At 50.2% G+C, this 19,642-nt stretch overlaps 6 protein-coding genes across 6 annotated transcripts in view; 2 read left to right on the top strand and 4 right to left on the bottom strand.

Moving 5' to 3' along the window:
• TGAM01_v201142 (PH domain-containing protein) overlaps nt 1–856 on the top strand; it is a gene marked incomplete at both ends in the record, with an annotated part of 1,622 nt that extends 766 nt beyond the window's left edge. The window contains one exon of the mRNA XM_024548699.1: nt 121–856. Coding sequence (XP_024406515.1) covers nt 121–856 — 736 coding nt within the window. The remainder of the gene's footprint in view (nt 1–120) is intronic.
• Nucleotides 857–1,612: 756 nt separating this feature from the next.
• Nucleotides 1,613–2,594, bottom strand: TGAM01_v201141 (hypothetical protein; the record flags this gene model as incomplete). The annotated part of the gene is made up of 3 exons (XM_018808654.1): nt 1,613–1,889; nt 2,009–2,133; nt 2,226–2,594. The coding sequence occupies 3 exons, from the start codon at nt 2,592–2,594 to the stop codon at nt 1,613–1,615; spliced, it is 771 nt and encodes a 256-aa protein (XP_018658079.1).
• A 955-nt stretch (nt 2,595–3,549) lies between these two features.
• Nucleotides 3,550–5,072, bottom strand: TGAM01_v201140 (hypothetical protein; the record flags this gene model as incomplete). Its single annotated transcript, XM_018808655.2, has 3 exons — nt 3,550–3,828; nt 3,885–4,115; nt 4,182–5,072. The coding sequence occupies 3 exons, from the start codon at nt 5,070–5,072 to the stop codon at nt 3,550–3,552; spliced, it is 1,401 nt and encodes a 466-aa protein (XP_018658080.2).
• A 1,395-nt stretch (nt 5,073–6,467) lies between these two features.
• TGAM01_v201139 (hypothetical protein) lies at nt 6,468–9,195 on the bottom strand (the record flags this gene model as incomplete). Its single annotated transcript, XM_018808656.1, has 4 exons — nt 6,468–6,811; nt 6,861–7,416; nt 7,486–8,924; nt 9,066–9,195. The coding sequence occupies 4 exons, from the start codon at nt 9,193–9,195 to the stop codon at nt 6,468–6,470; spliced, it is 2,469 nt and encodes an 822-aa protein (XP_018658081.1).
• A 3,797-nt stretch (nt 9,196–12,992) lies between these two features.
• Nucleotides 12,993–13,091, bottom strand: TGAM01_v201138 (hypothetical protein; the record flags this gene model as incomplete). The annotated part of the gene is made up of 1 exon (XM_024548698.1): nt 12,993–13,091. The coding sequence occupies one exon, from the start codon at nt 13,089–13,091 to the stop codon at nt 12,993–12,995; it is 99 nt and encodes a 32-aa protein (XP_024406514.1).
• A 5,471-nt stretch (nt 13,092–18,562) lies between these two features.
• TGAM01_v201137 (hypothetical protein) lies at nt 18,563–19,228 on the top strand (the record flags this gene model as incomplete). Its single annotated transcript, XM_018808657.1, has 1 exon — nt 18,563–19,228. One exon carries the CDS (start codon nt 18,563–18,565, stop codon nt 19,226–19,228), a length of 666 nt encoding a protein of 221 aa, XP_018658082.1.
• Between the last annotated feature and the right edge of the window lie 414 nt (nt 19,229–19,642).

Genomic DNA, 19,642 nt, shown 5'->3' with positions numbered 1-19,642 from the left:
GGTGAGAGAGAGGATAGTGTAATTAGGGCTGGGCAGGTGACTAGGTTGAGCGTTGACGTGCTAGGGGTAGGGGTTGGAAAGGTGTAACAGCCTCAGCATACTAACCATGTCTACCTTTAGGCGTCGATATGTTATTCGAGTACGAGTTGAAACAGATCAGTTTCTCTTGTCTTGTATCGAACTGGGCACCTTTGTCAAGTGGCTCGAGTGCTTATTTGCGGCTATTGATGTGGCAGCCCCTATCGACGAGCGAGATTTCCCACGCGACATGTCTATCCCCCGAATTCAGAGAATCCGATGGTACCGCAGTCACACTGGTGAAATTTACCCAAGCACCCAGCCTGAAATTCATCAAGATCCACCTCCGGAGGCTGAAGGCTCCGGCACTCTTGACGCTGTTGACGCTGTTGACGCTGTTGACGATGCTTCGGAGAGACGATCTTCATCTGCTCAGCTACCTACTCCGACGCCTGCCCCTTCACGAACCCACCCTACAGAAGAGGTTCCGAGTAGCGAAGCTTTGGGACCCCACCCGAGAATCGTTGATCCCAGGAATGATCCCTTCCATCCCCTCAGCGTAACTTCAGATCCAAATCCGTCTATAGACCCACACACGGGCAAGTGGTTTCCTGAGCACCAGTGGACGTCTGCACACGATCTGCTATACGCCAAACTCTGCTACAGTAATTTACTGTTTCGAAGCCCTCGCAAATCAAACTATATCATTAGTAAAGGAAAGCAGTGGTTTGTCGATTGGGGCACGGGTAGAATGGTCCGTGTACTTCCGCCGGCCTATGGCGAGGTAGACTTCTTTGGTCCTTGGCAAGTCATTCACACGGAAAACAGAAGGATTTAAGAAACACCTTGGAGTTGAACCAAGCCTGCCGAATTCGGAAACGAGCATGAACAACGACATTGGCCCGATTCGAAGGAACAAGTTGTTCCTGCGTTAGCATGCACTTATGCGGCTAGATCATTTCCGACATCAACGATAACAGTCCTCACCATATTGATACGGCCTATCCTCTATTCAACCTACTTCTATCTGGGCAATATCGACTTGCCTTGATTTCTCTTTTCATTTATACCTTGTTCACTTATACAACTAGCCTGGTTGTAAAGGGCTAGAAATCCCGCATGGGAATATAGCACGGGGGAGACGGGGGAGAAAGACGCGAGCTCATCATGATGAGCTACTGGAAAAGGTGTTTTTTTTGTTACGTGCATACACGGGCGTCGGGAATGAGCATTTGCACATTTATCACCAGGCGGCAACAATATCATGGGCCGGAGTTTTGTTCTTATTTCATTTGTTATGCATTTCAGGCATGTATATTCTGTCTATGTTGCATATTAAGTGCCGTGTGTTGGCGTATTGGATATAGCCGCATACTACGCACATATCGCTCGTCGTTGTATATACCGCAATACATTTGTTTCATATCTAGTACACTTTGTTATAATAGTGTCGTGAAGAGAACCAAGGCTGGCTGATGGTAATTGTGTAAATATATACGCTTAAAGAGTAACAGTATTTATGGGGGGTATCATGTAACCAATTCTAAATCCAACAATCGACTGTCCAAAATCGCCCACTTCCATCATCAATTTTTCATTCTGAAACAGCCTTGTCCACGTCCCTCGCCTCCGCAGCCAACTGGTCCACGACAGGCGCCAGCGCTGCATTTGCGCTCCTGACATCCCCGACAGCAGCTTCGAGCGAGCCGAGCAGCGCCTCAATCTCCGCGCGCTGGCTACGGATCTGCTCGTAGAGGATGGCGTTGTGGGACTGGGCGGTCTGGAGCTTGGCGTTGAGGAGGGACTGGTGGGAGGCGAGAGAGGGGGCGAGATGCGCGGAGAGGATGTCCTTGGCGGGGAGGAGATGGGGTCTAATATAGGCATCAATATGTTAGAACCCTCTGTCTCTCTTCTTCGTCTTTCAACCAATTATCGTGGGGTTATAGAGCATTTCTGGTTTTGAAAAAGGGAAAAGGGTTTTTTTTCTTACGGAGTCGGTTTAGGAGCGTCTGGCGCTGAGGATATGCGTCGATGTGTGGCGTCTGCGACGAGGCTTTCGAGGTCGTTGAGCTTGGGCACAACTTGCCTCGCGATGAGGATGCTTTCGAATTCTCTCTAGCAAAGATTAAACATGGATACGTTAGCAAAACTGCCTCTTGTCTCTTTGTCTTCCTCCTCCATCTCCCACACTTTTTCAAGGTCCGTACCTCGCACTTCTCCGCCAGCTTCTCCGCCATCTGCGTCTGGACTTGCTTCAGCACCGGCTCCGCCTTACTCGCCACCGTCGGGTAGCAGGCCGCAAAGTTGTCCCATTTCAGCTTGGCCAGCGTGCGCTTCAGGCTCTGCGCGTAGAGCTCTTGGAAGCGAGTTGCGCGGGGGCCGGGGACGATGGGCGGTGCTGGCGGTGGAGGCTGTGGTGTGGATGTTCGAGCGTCGCCATTGTTGTTGTTGTTGTTGTTGTTGTTGTCGCCGTCGGCGGGGGTATCTTGGGATTCTGGCGCTGCACCGTCGTTTTCCATGGGAGTGTCTGATTGTGATGCTCGAGCTTGCGCTTGAGCTTGGGATGTCGCCGCCATGGGATGCTTCTTCTTTTATATTGTTTTGTTTCCCCTCTTTTATAATCGCAAGGAGATTGACCAATCCACGGCACTCAGATCGATGGGTGAAATGCAATTGGCGTAGTGTATATAAGTCAGAAAAGAAAAAAAAAAGAAAAAACGCAAGGTGGAATAGAGAATGAGAATGTTGGAATATCAAAAAAAGGTTGAAGCTGTCACAAGCCAAGCGCGTCGCTTTTTCCAATTAAAGAGACGCGAACGTGGGGTTGCGTCTTGAACGTCCGGAACTCTGTGGCACGTGACAGCGATTCAATCAAAATACATGCATGTACTTGATAGAAATGCAAGATTACTCTGATCCCCATTTAAATTGGTCGATTTACGGGTGTCCTAGTATGTGCAATGCGGCTTAGCTGCCTGCAAGCACTATAAATTCTTCATTGCCGAGCTGTCTGTTTTATCTATCAAGTATCTAGGTAGCAAGCAGGTCAGATGTTGCCAAGATCGTCATCATTTTGCTCACTTATACGCCGTTATAACTCAGAATAAGCCTTTATATCATGCTCTTCATGCTTGGTAGTAGGATTTGTAATGGATAATACATCAGCTGAGCATCGTATGATACTCGTTCACCAGCGGTATGACCCCATATCCCATGTCTATATTTACAATACTCTCCAAACCAATGCTATCTTATGCTCGCTTTTCTACTCATCCATCGAGTTTTTATATCCCCATCTATACACCCAAAATTTTTCTCAATATCTTCTTTCCATCCTTGTCGCGGTTTTGGTATCAGTTTTCAATTCATAACGCAGTCATAAAATCCACCCAGTATTTCCGCCTCCCATCGAGGCCCAAAAGGGCCAGCCCATAAATCTCACCCATACCTATCATGCCGTCCGTAATCCAAAAGAAATAGCAACCGAGTACTTATGTGAAGGCCACAAAAATAAAGTCTTTGACATCAAAATCAATTTGCTGCCAAAATAGCAGCCGCATCTGGCGCAGAGGTGCGATCACTCTTGCCACCGTCTCTTCTCAGCTCTTCCTCCTCCTTCTTCTTGCGATCCTGCTCCCGCTGGCGCTCGTGGCTGACATACGTAGCATACCGGATGGTGCCCAACGTCACAATGGCCATGAAGAGGATGCCAACAACGGATCGGCGGATGAGAATCCATCGCACGCCTTCTATTTCCGATTTGGAGTCGCTACTCAGCATGATGCTGATTTTGTAGGTGATTTGTTGGATCTGGAGAACAAAAGTTAGTAACCACCGCTTTCAAGGGGGTCGACTGGGCAACTCACGGCACTATCCGCTCCCTTTTGCTCCTCTCTAACCGTCATCTTCCGATCGTTAAAGGCTCCTCGCACGTTATCGTTCAAAGTCAGCAGCTCCTGGTTTAACGTTTGCGTCAAAATGTCGACTTCGTGCTGCAAATGCGTGCGCTGCTGTCGAATCTGCTCATCCGAGGCGCGGCGATTGTTTTTAATCTCGGCGCTCAGCTCAGAGCATGCCGCAGAGAACAAATAAGACTCCTATACAACAAACAGTTAGACCAACACTCCCTTCTTCCGTCTTCAAGAATCAAAAAGAGTCCCTACGTTTTCTACATCGCTTTTGCTAACAAGCTTTTCCTGCGCCATATCCAAGTTATGCGCCAGGAGAGCTCGCACAGCCTTCATCATGGTGGTAGCCTGGTCGCTTGAGTATCCTCCTTCTTGCAGCTGCTGAACCAGGGAATAGGTGTCAAAGTGATGAACATATTTCGGGGGGGACATGGACGGCGTCGACGATGATGCCAAACTTTCCGGGGCACTCATGTAATAGACGCTATCCAGCTTGTCGCTCATCTTCGAGGTATCTTTGGGCTTGTCTGTCTTGGGTTCGGCGCTTGCAGTCGAAGTCGAAGTCGAATCGCTGGATTCCGTCTGCGGCTTAGGCGGTGGCATTGGTATTACTTCTGCTTCCGCAGTCGTTGGCTCTGGAGGCTTTGAATCACTCTGCGTCTGAGCCGACTTGGGGTCCTGATGCTGACTCTTCAGAGCTGCTGCTTCGGTCTCCGGGGCATCTGTTGCAGCAGCCTGGCCTGTTGTCTTCTCTCCGCTCTCGAAATACAGTTTTCCAATGCCAGACTTGGCTTGGGCCTTGGCCGGGGCCTCCTCTGTTGTGCTACTATCCGTCGCCGTCTTATCTTGCGTCGCCTTTGCCTGTTCGTCCTGCTCCTGCTGCTCCTGCTGCTCCTGCTGCTCCTGCTGCTCCTGCTGCTCCTGCTGCTTCTGCTGGTGTAGCTGCTGCTGCTTCTCCCATTCGGCGGGCTCAACGGCCTTCCCATGCCTCTTCGAAATCAAGCTTTTCCATCTGACAGTCGTTGCAGCTGTTGTCGTTGTCGTCGTCGGAACCGTCGTCGCCCATCCCAGCGTCGGGCCACAGCCCCTCGTAGCCGCACGCACCAATTGGGGGTACAAGAATGTCAGTCTCCCCGCGGCGGCCATGGTTTAGAAGAGAGGAAAGAAGAGAATATAAAGAGGGAGGTCAAAAACGACGAGGAGGGAAAAAGAGCTTCAGAAGGAAAAGCCCAATTTGTCCCGCCGGGCCGGAGAGGTTTTGACTGGGCGCGTTATAAGTCGGGAGAATTCATCGGGTGCGGCGCTCGAGTGCGACACAATGCTCCTCTTGGGAAGTAATTCAAGCAACGAGACCAGGTCATTGGTAAAGAGTAAAGGAGTGAGTGGGACGCTGGAGCTTCAAGTGCCATAAAAGTGGCTATCGTCGGAACAAGTGCCGCAGTAGATAGAGAGGCGGACGAATGGCGCTAAAAAGTTGATCCGCTGTAGTCTTCAATTTTGATCCCTCCAGACTCCGATAGAGCTCCGGTGTTCACAGACAGGTAATTTACATACCGCGAATGTGAACCAGTATACTATTTGTCATTGGTAGATGGTACAATTGAGGCAATTCGTGCAAATACAGCCACTTTTTTCAAATCATTCAACGGATATTCATTGATTCATGAAACACAACCGAGCACAAGAACAACTCAGGTATCAGCAACTGGTCCTCATTCTGTAGTGAGACAACTGAGTAGTCTCCCCAAAAACTCTCTACAGTTCATCTATGGACGTAAATCCCAGGCCCCAGGTGTCAGCGCCTCCCAACCGTTAACGATAAAGTACATTTGCATCCCTTGCCATCCATATGTGCCTAGTGCTGCCCGGTTCCTTCACATCTGTTGGAAAAGGAGTGACCAAATAGAAAAACGACCAAATCGATAAGTCCCCAAGGTAAAAAAAAAGAAAGAAATAGCATAAAGTAAAACCGGAGAATATTTTTTGTAAGAAAAGAAAATAGGAAGCAAAAGAAAAAAAAAATGGTAAAAGAAGATGACGAGATATAAACTCCAAATTGTTCCCAAGAAAATGAAAATCCCAAATTTGTGTTTCGTCGCCCATGCAAAATTCCAACTTCAAGGATAAATTATACCGCAGCTTCTTATTCGCTTGTCCTGACAAATATCCAGAAACGACCGTCCGCGTGCAGTCGTAAATAAACCAGCTAGAAGGGGGCAAAGCCACTATGCGTCTTCTGTTTGCAATATTATAATAATAAAAAAAAGAATAAAGTTAGAATGGACTTGCACAATATTATTACCACATATCCATGCCGGTGTACAAAAGGGGAGATGCCGAGTGAAGAAGAACGGATAATTTGTAAAAGGTCTATGGGCCGTCTTCCTTGTCTCTTGCACCCCTCATTTGGCAAGTGCGTTGTGTATTTATGTCTCTTTCACGCTGGATCAAATTTTCTCTGTTGTCGTAATACATTTGTTCGAAGAAGTAAAAGCGGAATCAAAGAATGTGCTTAATGAATATATAAAGCAGCGAGCAGCTCTATGATTCAACATCTTGAACCTGTAGAGCCACTCCAGGGACAGACTTGCTTGAGCCCTTGTCTGCGGTTTCGTTAGATGGGGCCCCGACAGCACTGGCGTGAGTGCTAGGCGGGCTGTTGCTCTGAGGACTGTTGGTTTCATGTGTCAGGGAGGGAACCTCAGCAACGGAGTTGGTGTCTGACTGAGTAGATGTTTCGCTCTTGGAGCCACTCAATCCGAGGAGTTTCTCCAATGCCTGGAGTTGCCGAGAAGCACCACTCTTCTTTAGGTTGTAGAATTGAGGCTTGATCTCCTCAACCAGGGCATCTCTCTCCTCGCCTTGAAGCTGACCCAGCATCTTTTCTATCGGAGAGTTAGCGATGTAATCGTGGAGGGAAGATCAAAAACTTACGAATGACATAGTTACCAAACTGGTCTCTCATCATCTGTTGCAGGGGGTTATTTCCATCTGGCCCAGCAGTGGTCAGCTGCTCCCGAATGGTTGTGCGCTGTGCCGGTGTGCCGAACTCTATGCACTTTTCTACTACGTTGGAAGCAAATTTATGCTTGGAGAGCGTGAGGAGCTGACCCATGACCAACTGGATAATCCGCTCGCGGTCCTCCAGTTCGCCGTTCTGGATGACATGCTGGGCAACATAGTTGCCGTACTGGTCAGTAATCAGAATCTGGGCGGAAGCGTGGAGCTCGCCCATGATTTCTGCCTTGTCTTGCTCGGTCCCGTGTTCCAGTAGTCGCTGAATGACGCGGCAGCCATAGGCGTGGGATGCCAGAGGGGTGACTTGGCCGCGCACTGCATTCATGATGAAGTCGATGTACTGTCTTGGGACAAGCTCAATAATCTTCTGGACAACATGGTTGCCATTCTGATCTTTGATTACTCGCAAGATCTCAGGCTCAAGCTCTCGGGTCAGCTCGGCCTGCTGCTCGACTAGGATGTGCTCAAGAGCCTGGAGAAATAAGCATTAGCAAGGGTCTAAGAATTGAACGTCGGCAAGTGTATGCGGAATTGCGCTTACCTTTTGAACCACGCGACAAGCGTAAACCTGGACAGACAGATCAACGACTTTGCCCTTCATCTTCTCTGCCAGGATTTTCTTCTGAAGTTGGCTTCCGTATTCAAAAAACTTTTGTACCACGTAGTTGCCAAAGACGTCCTTCATCAGCTGGAGGGCATTGGGTTCAATCTCTCGGAAGATTTGCTCCTTTTCATCGCTATTAGCGGTCTCTAGCTTCTGTTGGATGAATCTCGAGCCATGCTGATCCCCGCTAAACTCGACGGCGTGGTTATAGATGTCTCTGAGCTCGTATCGCTTGTTAGACTTGTTGCCGTTTACGCGGAACTCATCTAGCAGAGCGCTGCGCATGCCCTTGCTGGGATCTTGATCTCTGGAAGGCCTGATGGGGGTCATGGAGTTGAGAGGATATCCAGGGACAGATGGGACGGCATAGTTGGATAACATAGGTCGGAAGTTTGAAGTGTAGGCCTCAGGGTAAGAAGGTGAATACTGAGAAGGGATCTGAGCGTAGCCGAATTGGTTGGGATAGTACTGCGCAGGGAAGTTTGAAGCCGCGAATTGTTGACCAGAGGGCCTTCGTTCGTGATCGGCAGCCCTCTGACCTCGTGAGGATGGCCTGCTCATCCAAGCCTCTGCGCCTGGAGCGAAAACTCTTGAGCTGGAACCCGGGTCAAGGCGATAGGCGGCGCCGGATGCTGGCGACACTCTGTCGAGGGAAGGGCGCCTTGCGGCAGAGAGCTGTGATAGGAGAGGATCTGTGCCGAATTCAAAGCTCCCGAGCCTTGAAGGGCCGCTCTCGCTCAGCCATGGCACAGAAGCGGGGTTGGAGTGGAAAGGTACAGAGGCAGGGTTAAATGGCTGCCCACCGGCCGAGCCATTGTTGAGGTTGATCTGACGGGCCATTCGAAGGGAGATGTCATCATCAACTTGTCTGTTGAGGCTGAATGCTCGCTGGTTGGCGACCTGGGGGAATGATAGCGAGTGGTTGGAGAGCTGTCTCGTGGAATGAATCGAGTTGCTGGGAGTATGGCCGCTGCCCTGGTGGTATAGCTCGGTGAACGCTGGAGAGCCCTGGGATTGTCGAGAAGGTGGGAGGCTAGCATCTCGGGGCTGGGCAAACGCTGCCAGAGGGTCGATGAATGCGCCATCTGAAGGACCTCGCTTTTGCGCAGCAGTAAAGGCAAAGGCATCCGACTCGTCGATAAAGCTGCCGGAGCCACCCAAACCGGAAGATTCCTTTTTCACACCAATGGCTGCCGGGTGATGGTTTGGGTAAAAGACGGAGGGGTTCGAAAGACCTGCATTTTGCGCTCGGCCGGGCGAGTTGCTAGTAGAGCGGGCAGGGTTCTCTGCGTTCCAAGGCTTGGAGTTGGAGACCCAGCCCTCAGCTTCGGAGGTTGCGTGGAGGGCACTGGACCCGGTTGGATTTTCCTCTGATTCTGCGTCATTGTGGTGAGTGGTTAGTCCCGTTTGCACAGAGATGATTGGGAAGAGCGTAAGGAGAAGAGCGGCAGTGAAGACGAGAGCGCCGACGCCGACGCTGCCCATTTATATCGTCTCTCGCGATGAGGCACACGCACCTTTGGGGCCAACAGAGCGATCCCTGGCATTGGCAAAAGGCGACGACCAGATATTTTTGTTCGGATAGAGATTGGAGGGAAAGCCCGAGCCCACGGGCTGCTGGGCCTTTTCGGCAGATCCAGAGGGCATGGCAAAGCTGGAATAGACCCTCAAGCGTGTCTGGAGACAGCAAAGCAAAACGAAAGATGACAGTTAGCGATTGTGCGGCGGTCAGAATGGACGAGCAAAAGACGAAACAGCGCTGAGGTTGGGACGAGGGCCAAGGCGTGGGGATCAGGCCTTTGTGACCCGCTAAGGGCGAATCAAGCCTCCTTCCGCTGGCGCTAGGCTGGCGCAACCTTTTGAGACACTTGGGCGGCCCCCCTCTGACGTCGTGGTGCTGGGCGGCTTCTGGGTTCGAGTGCTGTTTGCACTTTGGCAGCGCTGCACTCGCTGCAAGGATGGAGCGGGTGGGGGAGAGGAGAAGGGACAAGGACATGGAAGGGGATGATATGATGGGACAGAGATCAGCTAGAAACTAACCTTTGGCTGACTCACCGCAGTCGCCATTCTGTGCTGAATGACGGACGGGAGACGGCAGGGGAGCGTCGAGAGGAGAGCGTGAGGGGAGAGAAGAGAGTTTGTGCAACGAGGATAATGCACAGAGCTGTCAATGCCTTATCTCTCGGTTTCCCAATGGCTAGGCACCCAACTCGACTCGACTCGACTCAACTCAACTCGACTGCTGTCTGCGTTGCTTCGCTCTGCTGATTGCTGATTGCTTGTTGCTTGCTTGCTGCTCCAGCCAACCTATCCGCTGTGCTGCGCTGCGCTGTGCTGCTCGCTAAGACGGACGGATGCACTCCTCCGGGTGGTACCAGCTCGGTGCACCGCCAAACCGACCACAATCAGGTGCGGATGCAAATCGATGCAGCTACAGATGCAAATGCAAATGCAAATGCACGGCAGAGCCACTGCCAGGCTCGCGCTGGTGCCAACAGACCAGCTCGATGCAGCCAAAGCAAATCAGCGCCCAGCGAACGCCCAAAGGTTGCGGGCCTGGCACTCTGGGGAAGGCGTCTGGCCGCTACTCACAGCCTCGAGATAGCCGGCTGGGGTCTTTTGGCGTTTCCAACCCCTGTGGCCCGTTGCTGGATATGCCGGTAGTGGTCGTGATGGCTAGTAGCTTTTAGTGAGCACTTGTGCTGGTCTAGCTGCACTCGTCTGCAGGTAGGATGGCGCCGCAATAAGTACTTCCGGAAGCTGGCCCTCCCTTGGAGATAAGGGCCGTAATGCGTGTTATGGGATCTCAGACGGTCGAGATTATTGGGACAGAGCCGAGGCAGGACCTGGAAAAATTAATGCCCAAGCAGGAATAGCAGCTCATGTATGTTTTCGACGACGAAGACAAGTTGGCTGCAGTTTGGCCGGGGTAGGACTGCGATGAACAAATACGTGTCAGCGGTGGAGAAAGTTGAGTTGCAGTGAGCGCGCGCCCAACGTTATTTTGGCTTTCCGTAGCATGCGAAAGGTGTTCAGGGCAAGGGAAATTTTGTCCAAGAGAAGGCAACAGAGAGACAGAGAGAGAGAGAGAGAAAAGCAGCGTCTAGAGCATGTACAATACATATAATATCATATGGACAATTACAGCCCCCAAAGGGATTGAAGAGAAGAAGGGGAGGAGTGAAGGGGGAAACGCTTAGATCAAGGGATATCAGCATCTGGCATTATGGCAGACGTGCGAAATGAATCTCATCCACGCGATGGCAACGCGGACAGCGGGGTACCGAAAACGTTGCTGCGTGTTCCAGAGCGGCAGAAACTCACCACAATGACTGCAGATGTCTTGTTCCGAGGGATGCCGTTGTGGCTTGGAGCGAAGGGGGTGGAAACAGTGTAGCACTTGTATGTCTTGGTTGATGTTCGAAATATAGGCGCCGCGAGGAGGCTTGTTCGTTGCTCGAATTCTGTAAGTCCGGGCTGTGTTCTGCATGTACAGAGACGAAGAGCCACCAAGGTTCAACGTGGGTACCAGTCAAAATTACAGAAGAGACAGGAAAAGGAAGATACAAATATCAACTGAGAGGGTGATGAGATGGATAAAAAGTAGCTCTGACGGAGAACTGCTTCCAGTCTGGCGCTCGTGTTAGGCGGAAGGATTGAGAAATCAATTGTAATTTTCTTTTCTTATGTCCAATGCGCGATAGAAACAATTCTTGGAAAGAGACAGGAGGAGGAGGAACAGAAGACGAGAGAATCAAATGGCCCAACGGTGCGGGCTCGATGGCCTAGATGTATGGCGGCAGCATTGGGACGAGGAGGCGAGAGCAATGGGCAGAAATGCTGGGTCGGAATGTAGATGTAGCAAACTGGCAGAGAGACCCTGAAATCACAGGAGGCCAAGGGATGGAGATGGAGCGAGGAATGAATGGTGCGCGAGACAACCACTACGGGAAGTCAACAGGGAGAGGGAAAAAATAATATCAATGCAAATAAATTGCAAGGCAAGGCAAGGTGAACTGAAATGAACTATATTGGGCTGAACTGCAATGAAATGAAATAAGTGAGTGAGTGCTGTACCTGCAAGTACTGCCGTTGCTGCCCTTCTCCTCTCCTTGGGCCGGCACAAGTAGACAAGAATATGGCAGAGCGCGCAAAAGGGCGAGGCCACGGTGAAACTATCATCGGGTGCTCTGCTTGCTCTATTTTCTACATCTAGGAGACATGTGCAATCCACCGCTACGCTCAGATGAGGCAGCGTTTGCCAGCGTGTGTCCGGCTGTTACACAGACACTCGATGTTACAGAAACAGATACTATAGAGACGGGGAGACACTAGCGGTGACCAGGTCAAGGGCTGTAACGATCAATAGGGGACCCAAAAGAAGGGTGCTAGCAAGTTCTAAGCACGGGAAATAAAGAACTATTTACTCTTGTATCAGATTAGAAAGAGAGCAGGACAGAAAGCAATTACTGTTAGCGTTGGCGCCCAATAGGCTCATGCTAATACGACGCATTACATGCGATCCATGCCAGTAGCACATGGGCAAGACACGAGGGAAACCTCGCGCCTTCGGTACGAATTTGACGGGCCAGGGGGGGGCGTTCCTCCATTCTCTTCAGACCCATCCGACAGAGGCACGCCAATCAGCAATCAGGCCGGCAGAGGCTCATCAACCTAGCAATCAAGCATATCGATGCTCCTCCGTCTTACACGGGCAGAGGACTGAAGGAGGGTTACGGTGCAGCACTAGGGTCGGCCATTTTTTTTGCGAGATGCTACTTTACACCTATGGGAAGCAGAGATTTAGATTGGCGATCAACGGCTAGTGTATAGTAATACGAAGCACACAAGCTCATAGCAATGAGACCGATTCATACAGCATCCAAGTCGGTAGCAATGAGGCCACATGTGATCTACATGCGTGAGCAGCTACCATGGCTGCAGTTTCGCCTTTACTCGTCTACAATTCCGAATTGCCTCTTTGGCCAAAATAGCACTTGGATATGGAGTCCCGAATACGGGAGGGGGGGCACGCTAATGTGGCCGTCTGGGAATCTAGCGGGGAGGCAGGAAAAATCGAAGAAGAGAGGAGAAGATGAGATATAGGAAGATTACCCTCAGCTCATGATACCGAGTTGGAGTTGTTGGAGATGGATATTTGTCCACACAAAAGCCAGACCGCATCGTTACCAGGAATGGCGACATTGCATTGCATTAGGTGCAGCCTATATCTTAGGCACATTGGGGAGAGAAGGACGGCCAAGCGCAAACTTTACCGGTACACGAAACACGACCTGTCACCGTTGCGGGAAAGATGGAGATGCAAGGATACATTCACTGATGACCTAAGAAGTCAAAATCAAACCTAACAGACGAATGAGCAACTACCGGCGGAATTGTTATTTCTTCTCTGCTCTTTCCAATTTTCCCCTTCTTCTAGGCACCTACCACCTACTAATCAATAATCCTAAGTACTTGCCATTTTCATGTTGTCTGGTCTGTTTTGATGGCATTGAGGCAGTAGCCACCCACCTAGCTTTCATGTTACCTTCCCCTACATGTAAACACGTCGATCAGCGCGAACCTCTATATAACAGTTAGATTAGTAAATGTGAAACAAATATAGAAACTACTTACAAACGTAATATCCACTTGCTACTTACAATACAAACATACAACACCCAAAAAAGGAGATGGGCACAGCTCGAAGCAGAAAGTACAAGGCAAGGAGATTGAAAATCTACCACAGACACTGCTCTCCATAGTCAGTGCGCCGCACATCGTTATGTGCCGCGACCCCTGCCCCTGGCCTGGCTTAGCTTAAGATCCTCTCCCCACCTGGCCTAGGGCCATGTATACAGGACATGCCCAATCAAGCCTAGCAACTAGCAGATAGTGCAAGATCGTATGGCCTTCATCCATTGATCCTTCAACGAACGCTGACTTCCTCCGGCCTACGTGCAGATCCCAAGCTCATGACCGAATCTGGCGGACCACATCGTTCACGAGGACACATGGCAAATCGGCGTCTCTCGGCCGGCTCTTTCGGCCTTCTCTGCTCTGTCTGGCCTACGGGGTAACATTAGCCCACTTGCTGTAATCTCGAGGCGGCGCCCTGCATGCCTCTTACTCAATCATCTGATTCTGGTGCTACGAACACGAGCGACACTCCTCCTGCTTCTGCTAAACCTCGAGTCGCATGAGCATCAGGTGCCCTTGCTGAATCTACAGTACAATCGACAATGGGCCTCTGTTACCATGGCAGGGATGGCACCTCCTCACTTTCCACGCCGTGGAATTGATCCGACTGCCCGTCCGAGGCGGGAGCACTGGAAAATAATGCTCCCGCCAAGGAATTGTCTTTGTCTAAGAAGGTCAGGGTTTTCTCACTATAGGATCTCATGCTCAGCGAATCACAGGGCTCGAAAGCTTTACACAAGGGGTTGCTGATGAATACCAACTTTGTACCGCGTATTGACTATGTGATACAAGTCTTGTCTTCTGCCGCCTCGTTCGCTGACAATATTAGTTCGTAGCTTCTTTTGTCCAGCATGTCCACAGACGATGCCACTTACCCAACCTAATCTTGATATGCAGTCGTCTCTTACACTTACTTCACGTTGCGTACAGCTACCAATTAAACGCTACTCAAAAGCAACACGTATACAGGCAGCAATATTGTTACTGTCTCTCTATCGATGCCGCCACCAATCCCTTCGTGAACAGGTGTCTCAGACACGAGCCCGCCGTGCATGACTGAAGCAAGATCGGAAGGCGGGGGAAGGGATAAGAAATAGCATGCAAGCAGTGCTGGATTCGCTCATTGGGCCCTCCCGCTATCAACGTTGTATTCTTCGCCCCCTCCAAGACAGATTTTCCGAAAACGCCGATAGTTTGGGATATAATTTTATCACCATTGGGGAGACTATTGGCGCTGGTTCTTCCCTGAGAAAGCCGATGGGTACATTTACGCACTAATACTATCTGTAGACCTCGTTGAGAGACAAAACCTTGCCTCGTGAACTTTCTCGCCATGTTCAGAAAATGTCCGTCTACATTAGTGTAAGTACAGTGCTATACGGGTAACACAAGGTGTCGTTTGAAGACTCCTACGATGTTGCCGTACGAGGAGGCGAAACCAAAGTTTAAAAGACTACCTACGAGTAGTAGGATTATGATACTGCGCTATAGAACGCAAACGGCGCATTTGTGTTACTCGAGCTGCTCCGTCCTACGAGCCAGCGCTCTATCGCATTGGATGAGAATAGTTAGTTGGGTCACAAGACACGCGGGTGTGGTTAGAGCAACGATTCCACTCCGATAGCGGCTCAATGGTATCCAAGAATATGGCTAGAGAAATACATCCGTTGATGGCCCGCAGCAGCCCGGCAAAATCCCATCACGACATTTCTTCAGAGACGAGCTATGGGGCTGAACGAAGTACAGACCTGCTCCACTCTCATGGGAATGCTACCATGCCGTGTGCAGTGTTAGTGAACCCTCCACTGCTTAAAGATAATCAGTCGTCTGACATTTTTCACAGAAAGCGGCCTTACTGACGGATATATTCTCGGATTTGGTTACTGCTTATAGTCTTGCTCGCCAACCCTGTATATATACATCATAAGACAGGCTTTTTGACTTACGAGGTCCTTACTGCATCTATGAACAAACTTGATTGAGACCCGGATATTCCAAATGCACGGTCCGGCTGCACATGTTCTGGAGCTACCATCCGAGGAAAGCCTTATTCAGACAGAAAAAGTGCTGCATAAACTGGCCATGGAGGACCATCCTCGCTTGGCCTTTGACCGTTTGCCTGTCACAGTGTTTTGCAGCCGTAAGATACGGCGAACCGTAAGCATGAAAATCAAGAATTAGAGTCTCACTATCGCACGACTGTCACGGTAATGCAGGGAGAAGCAGATATCGAATCAAATTCGCCATGAGACCGAATCCAGCCCATACACTCACAACAAGGCTCAAGTATGTTGAGGGCAAATGTAAATGCGGTGTCGGAGTGGGAGTCCAGTCACCTGGGACAAGATGCACTATTCTTGGCCCTTGTTTACCCAAACTTGTCGATTTAATTACATGTAACATCATGCCACCAAAGTATTGGATTAACAGAACCCGGCTGCGGCACATATCATGCCATTGAGAGCAGCCACTGGCTTATATGCATACATATAAACTAAAGTCTTCTTCGGCCAGACTTTTAAGATCTCCAAATCCAATCCAAGCAACTAGTTAGGGTAGTTCTCCAGCCCTTCGGCGGAAAGCGAAGCGAACCATGCAGAATCGTCATGCGGTCCCACCAAACAAAGCCGAATTAGGTATCTCACGAAGCTGAAGAGCTTGCGTATGGACGGGGGGGTTGTGAGAAAATAGGGAAAGTAGCCGATGGCAAGAGGTGAAGGGGTATCGAACATGTGATGACATGGGGTTGTGGCACAAGGAGCCGGAATAGGATGTTGTTAACGGGCACGCTTGAACTATTACCGATGACCGCATTGTCCTGAACAAGCTGTCTGTATTAGCTCAGCTCATTCTTTTCTGCTTTCAGTATTAATTTTTTTAAGAAAGTTGGAGTATGGAGATGGTTTTATTTAAGTTACTTCTTTTTTTCATGGGCAGCGAGGAATGCTCCTTTTGAGACCTTCTTGGCCAAGATATAGGATGGGGGTTCTGCGTTATATAAGCTTCACGAGAAGGTGAGTCGAAATAGACCTATTCGCAATTATGATGGGGTTCATTTATGGCATCTTGATATGAAGACCGCTGTACTTGTTGAGTTGGTAGCAATTTAATAAACATAGCCTTCACAGCGTGTATGCCTAGTGGGATGTCTTAGGAGCAAGTATACGCATATTCGAAACGAGGCGGACAGCAATGTAGCGCGATGATAGGACTCAACTGTTATTTATCGTACAAGATAGCTATTTATCTGTTATGTATAATCCCCCCGTCTCCAAATTGATATCATGGCTCATGGCCAATAAAAGGTAACATTGTAGAATCAACGCACGAGATGTTGCATAGAGTGTAGGTTAGCAATGACATTCCTTGCATCACCAGGAGAGGAGACGTCGCCTGCAGAACTACACTCACAACACATTGAAATAAGATTTGGGGCATGTAATATCAAGGCAACGGAGTAACCACTAGATCAAAAGCATGAATTTACGGCGCAGATCATCTATACATTGCATATAAACAACCTGCACTCCGTAATGATAGACCTTTCTGTGGTATCAGCGCAATATCCCAGCCGCTACTATTCTTAGACATCACCTTTCCAGAAATACAGCACGTGACTGCATGCACAAGTAATTGAGCATCTCGTTGACTGATTCATTCAAAATGAGACCTCCACGCTGCCCCAACACGCCACTCTGGACATCTCCGAAACATGACCCTTGGGACGTGCTGGAGGAGGCTGGCAAACGCCCCAAGCACAAACACAAGCACAATCCCACAATCTCACAATCCCACAATCCACAAACCGCTGCCGCCTGTGCTCTGCTCTGCCCGCAACGCAGAAAAACTACACATCACACCGCAGGATGCACCTGTCGCGTGCCATTGCGAAACACGCGCACGTCTCAATGGGCGGCTCGCACAAAGGCGCCGCAGTCAAGTAGGAGCTCACGCAGGCAGAGGACTGGATGTGGCATGACTTGTCGAGTGTCTCTCGCCACCCTCTTTGCTCTGGCCGTGGCCAAGCTTAAAATCAGGATTTGTCTTAGCACGAGCGACTATTTGTAAAAGCATTGATTGGGTACGGGGGACGGTTTTCAATGTTCGAACGCGCTCTTTTTTGCTTCTGGCTGCTGTCGTCGTCGCTTAGATGTTCGCCGCTGACAGGGGCCGAAGGATCAATGATCTTGAATTGGGATGGCAGCACTCCAGCACGGCCGGCACTAGCCAGCTCCGGCCAATGGCGCTGCGAGGCGCTGCCGGGAGCCCCGCTGGCCGCAGCTCTGGCGGGGGGGACGCACCGGTTCGAGCTCAACGGCGCTATAAATGGCTGCATGGCCCCTGCTGCGGCGCCGCCCGGCCATTGGCCACAGCGCCCAAGCGCCAGGGGCACGCGCTGTAGGTAATTTCCCAGGCCTCCACCCCGCCCGCATGGGGCCACTTAGGGGACTCCAAGGTCGCTGTCCTGCATGCTGTAGCGCCTGGGCGCCCTGTGGCCTCACCCAGAGCGGGATCCCTGCGGCTGGCAAGACCTCACGTCCAACTTTCTTTTCCCCCGTTCTGCTTCTTTTTCTCCAACCATCGTCGCTGGTCCGGAAAGAAACAAGAAAAAATAAAAATTTCTCCTTTGCTGGACGAGAGGCGTCTTTTCATTCATTGTCGCACTCTCTCCTGACCTTCTTTTTTCATAGCTTCGTTCGCTCTTCCTAGGAAGAACACCTTACTTTGGAACACAGTCTTCATTCTTTTAGCTGTGTCTCCGTCCGGTCCTTTCTCATTGACTATCCGCGTTCTTCACCACTCCTTTTTTGATAAAACCGACGACGACTACGATATACATTCCTTTTTTTTCTGTCTTTTCCTCTTTCGCAGAATAGCTGGATTAGCTTTTACAAACTGTGAAAAGAAAAAGGGAAAAAGAAAAACTTTATGTGAGTTGCACTGCGCCGGTTTCGTCTTGTTTCGCTGCGACACGGATTGGTATGAAGATGGAGAATGGTGTGCCTTTAGAGGCAAGGCTGGGCGATCTGCTTGTGTCAACCCCTCCATGGAACGCCGTGACGCTTGGTCTGTTCGTTTGTTTGTCCGGTCGCGGCTATGGAAGTGACAGTGATGTGATCCATGATGATAGCAGGAGGACAATAGCAAAAAACGGCCATCTATCAGTTTCTCGCCCCCCTCTCGCCTACTCTCCTTCTATATCTTATTCTATGCTGGCCCGAGTCCTCGTAGCACAATGTCTCTCGAACCGATGTACTGACCATGACCTCTCATAGCTGAACATTCATTCATCTAACTACTTGAACGCGCCGCAATGCCCTCACTCGCCCACTTGCGACGAGCAGTCGAGGAGACGCCCCGGACTCACTTCAATGTGGCCCGCACAGTCTCTCAAATCTACAAGAAGATCCGCCCTGCAGGACAGATTGGCCCCCTCAAGGTCTTCGCTCGAAGCGACGACTCTGACAATGGCTCCGACACGGTTCTCAACGCCCTGTTAGCCGTGCTCGGCGTCGCCTTCCTTATTCTCATTCTTGTATCTATTCTGCTTGTGCTTCGCCGCGTCCGCCGCAAGCGGCAGCAGCAGGGCCAGGAGCCTGCTTTACCCTCGTACAACGACGTCAAGAACCACCAAGGCCTTACCATCGAGACCAAGCACAACGGCCGCTCCAGCGTGCTCTTCATCAGCCGGGACGGCCAGCCTATGCTGCGCACTCCCAGCTCACCACCTCACTCTCCCGACAATGTCCCCGAGATTCACATTACGTTCCCTGATGAGCAAGACGAGCAAGGTGGCCGGAAGAGCGGCCGGGTTGTCGTTGTTCGCGTTGGCGAAAACGCAACAGTCGGCCTCGAGCCCATGCATGACGAAGAGCTGCCCGCCTACGAGAAGGAGGCTGGCGGCCAGTTCTACTCTGTCGATATGAACCAGATTGGCGGCCTCAAGGAGAAGGACCATTCCTACTTCGATCACTACTGAAGTAGTCAAATTGATAACTTTTTTCCACCTTCCGCTCTCCGAACGCCCTATCCATCACCCCCAGGCTTTCTTTGGCCGCCCAAAAATCAGGAACACGACAGTAATAGAAAGAAAGAAAAAAACTAGAATAAATACGCCATCACAAATACTCTCTCAACCTAGACTTTAACGATCCTCTGTATAACGACTTTCCTTGGATAACAAAAAGTCATGGAACACTCAAAAGACAACTTTCTCGATACCACGCCACCCTTTCCGCCCTTTTCTTCTACCTCTTCTTCTATTTCTTCTTCTTCTTATTATTTTCCATTCGGCATTCTCGAAATCCCGGAATCTTCCTCTTCTTTCCAGAGCAAGGTTAATTCATTTCTCTCCCTTGTGGATCTTTATGACATATAGATAAACACATGGCGC

The sequence above is a fragment of the Trichoderma gamsii genome (assembly GCF_001481775.2).
Source record: "Trichoderma gamsii strain T6085 chromosome Unknown Scaffold_3.2, whole genome shotgun sequence".
In the NCBI taxonomy this organism is placed as follows: Eukaryota; Fungi; Ascomycota; class Sordariomycetes; order Hypocreales; family Hypocreaceae; genus Trichoderma; species Trichoderma gamsii.
This window is presented reverse-complemented; position numbering and strand designations above follow the sequence as displayed.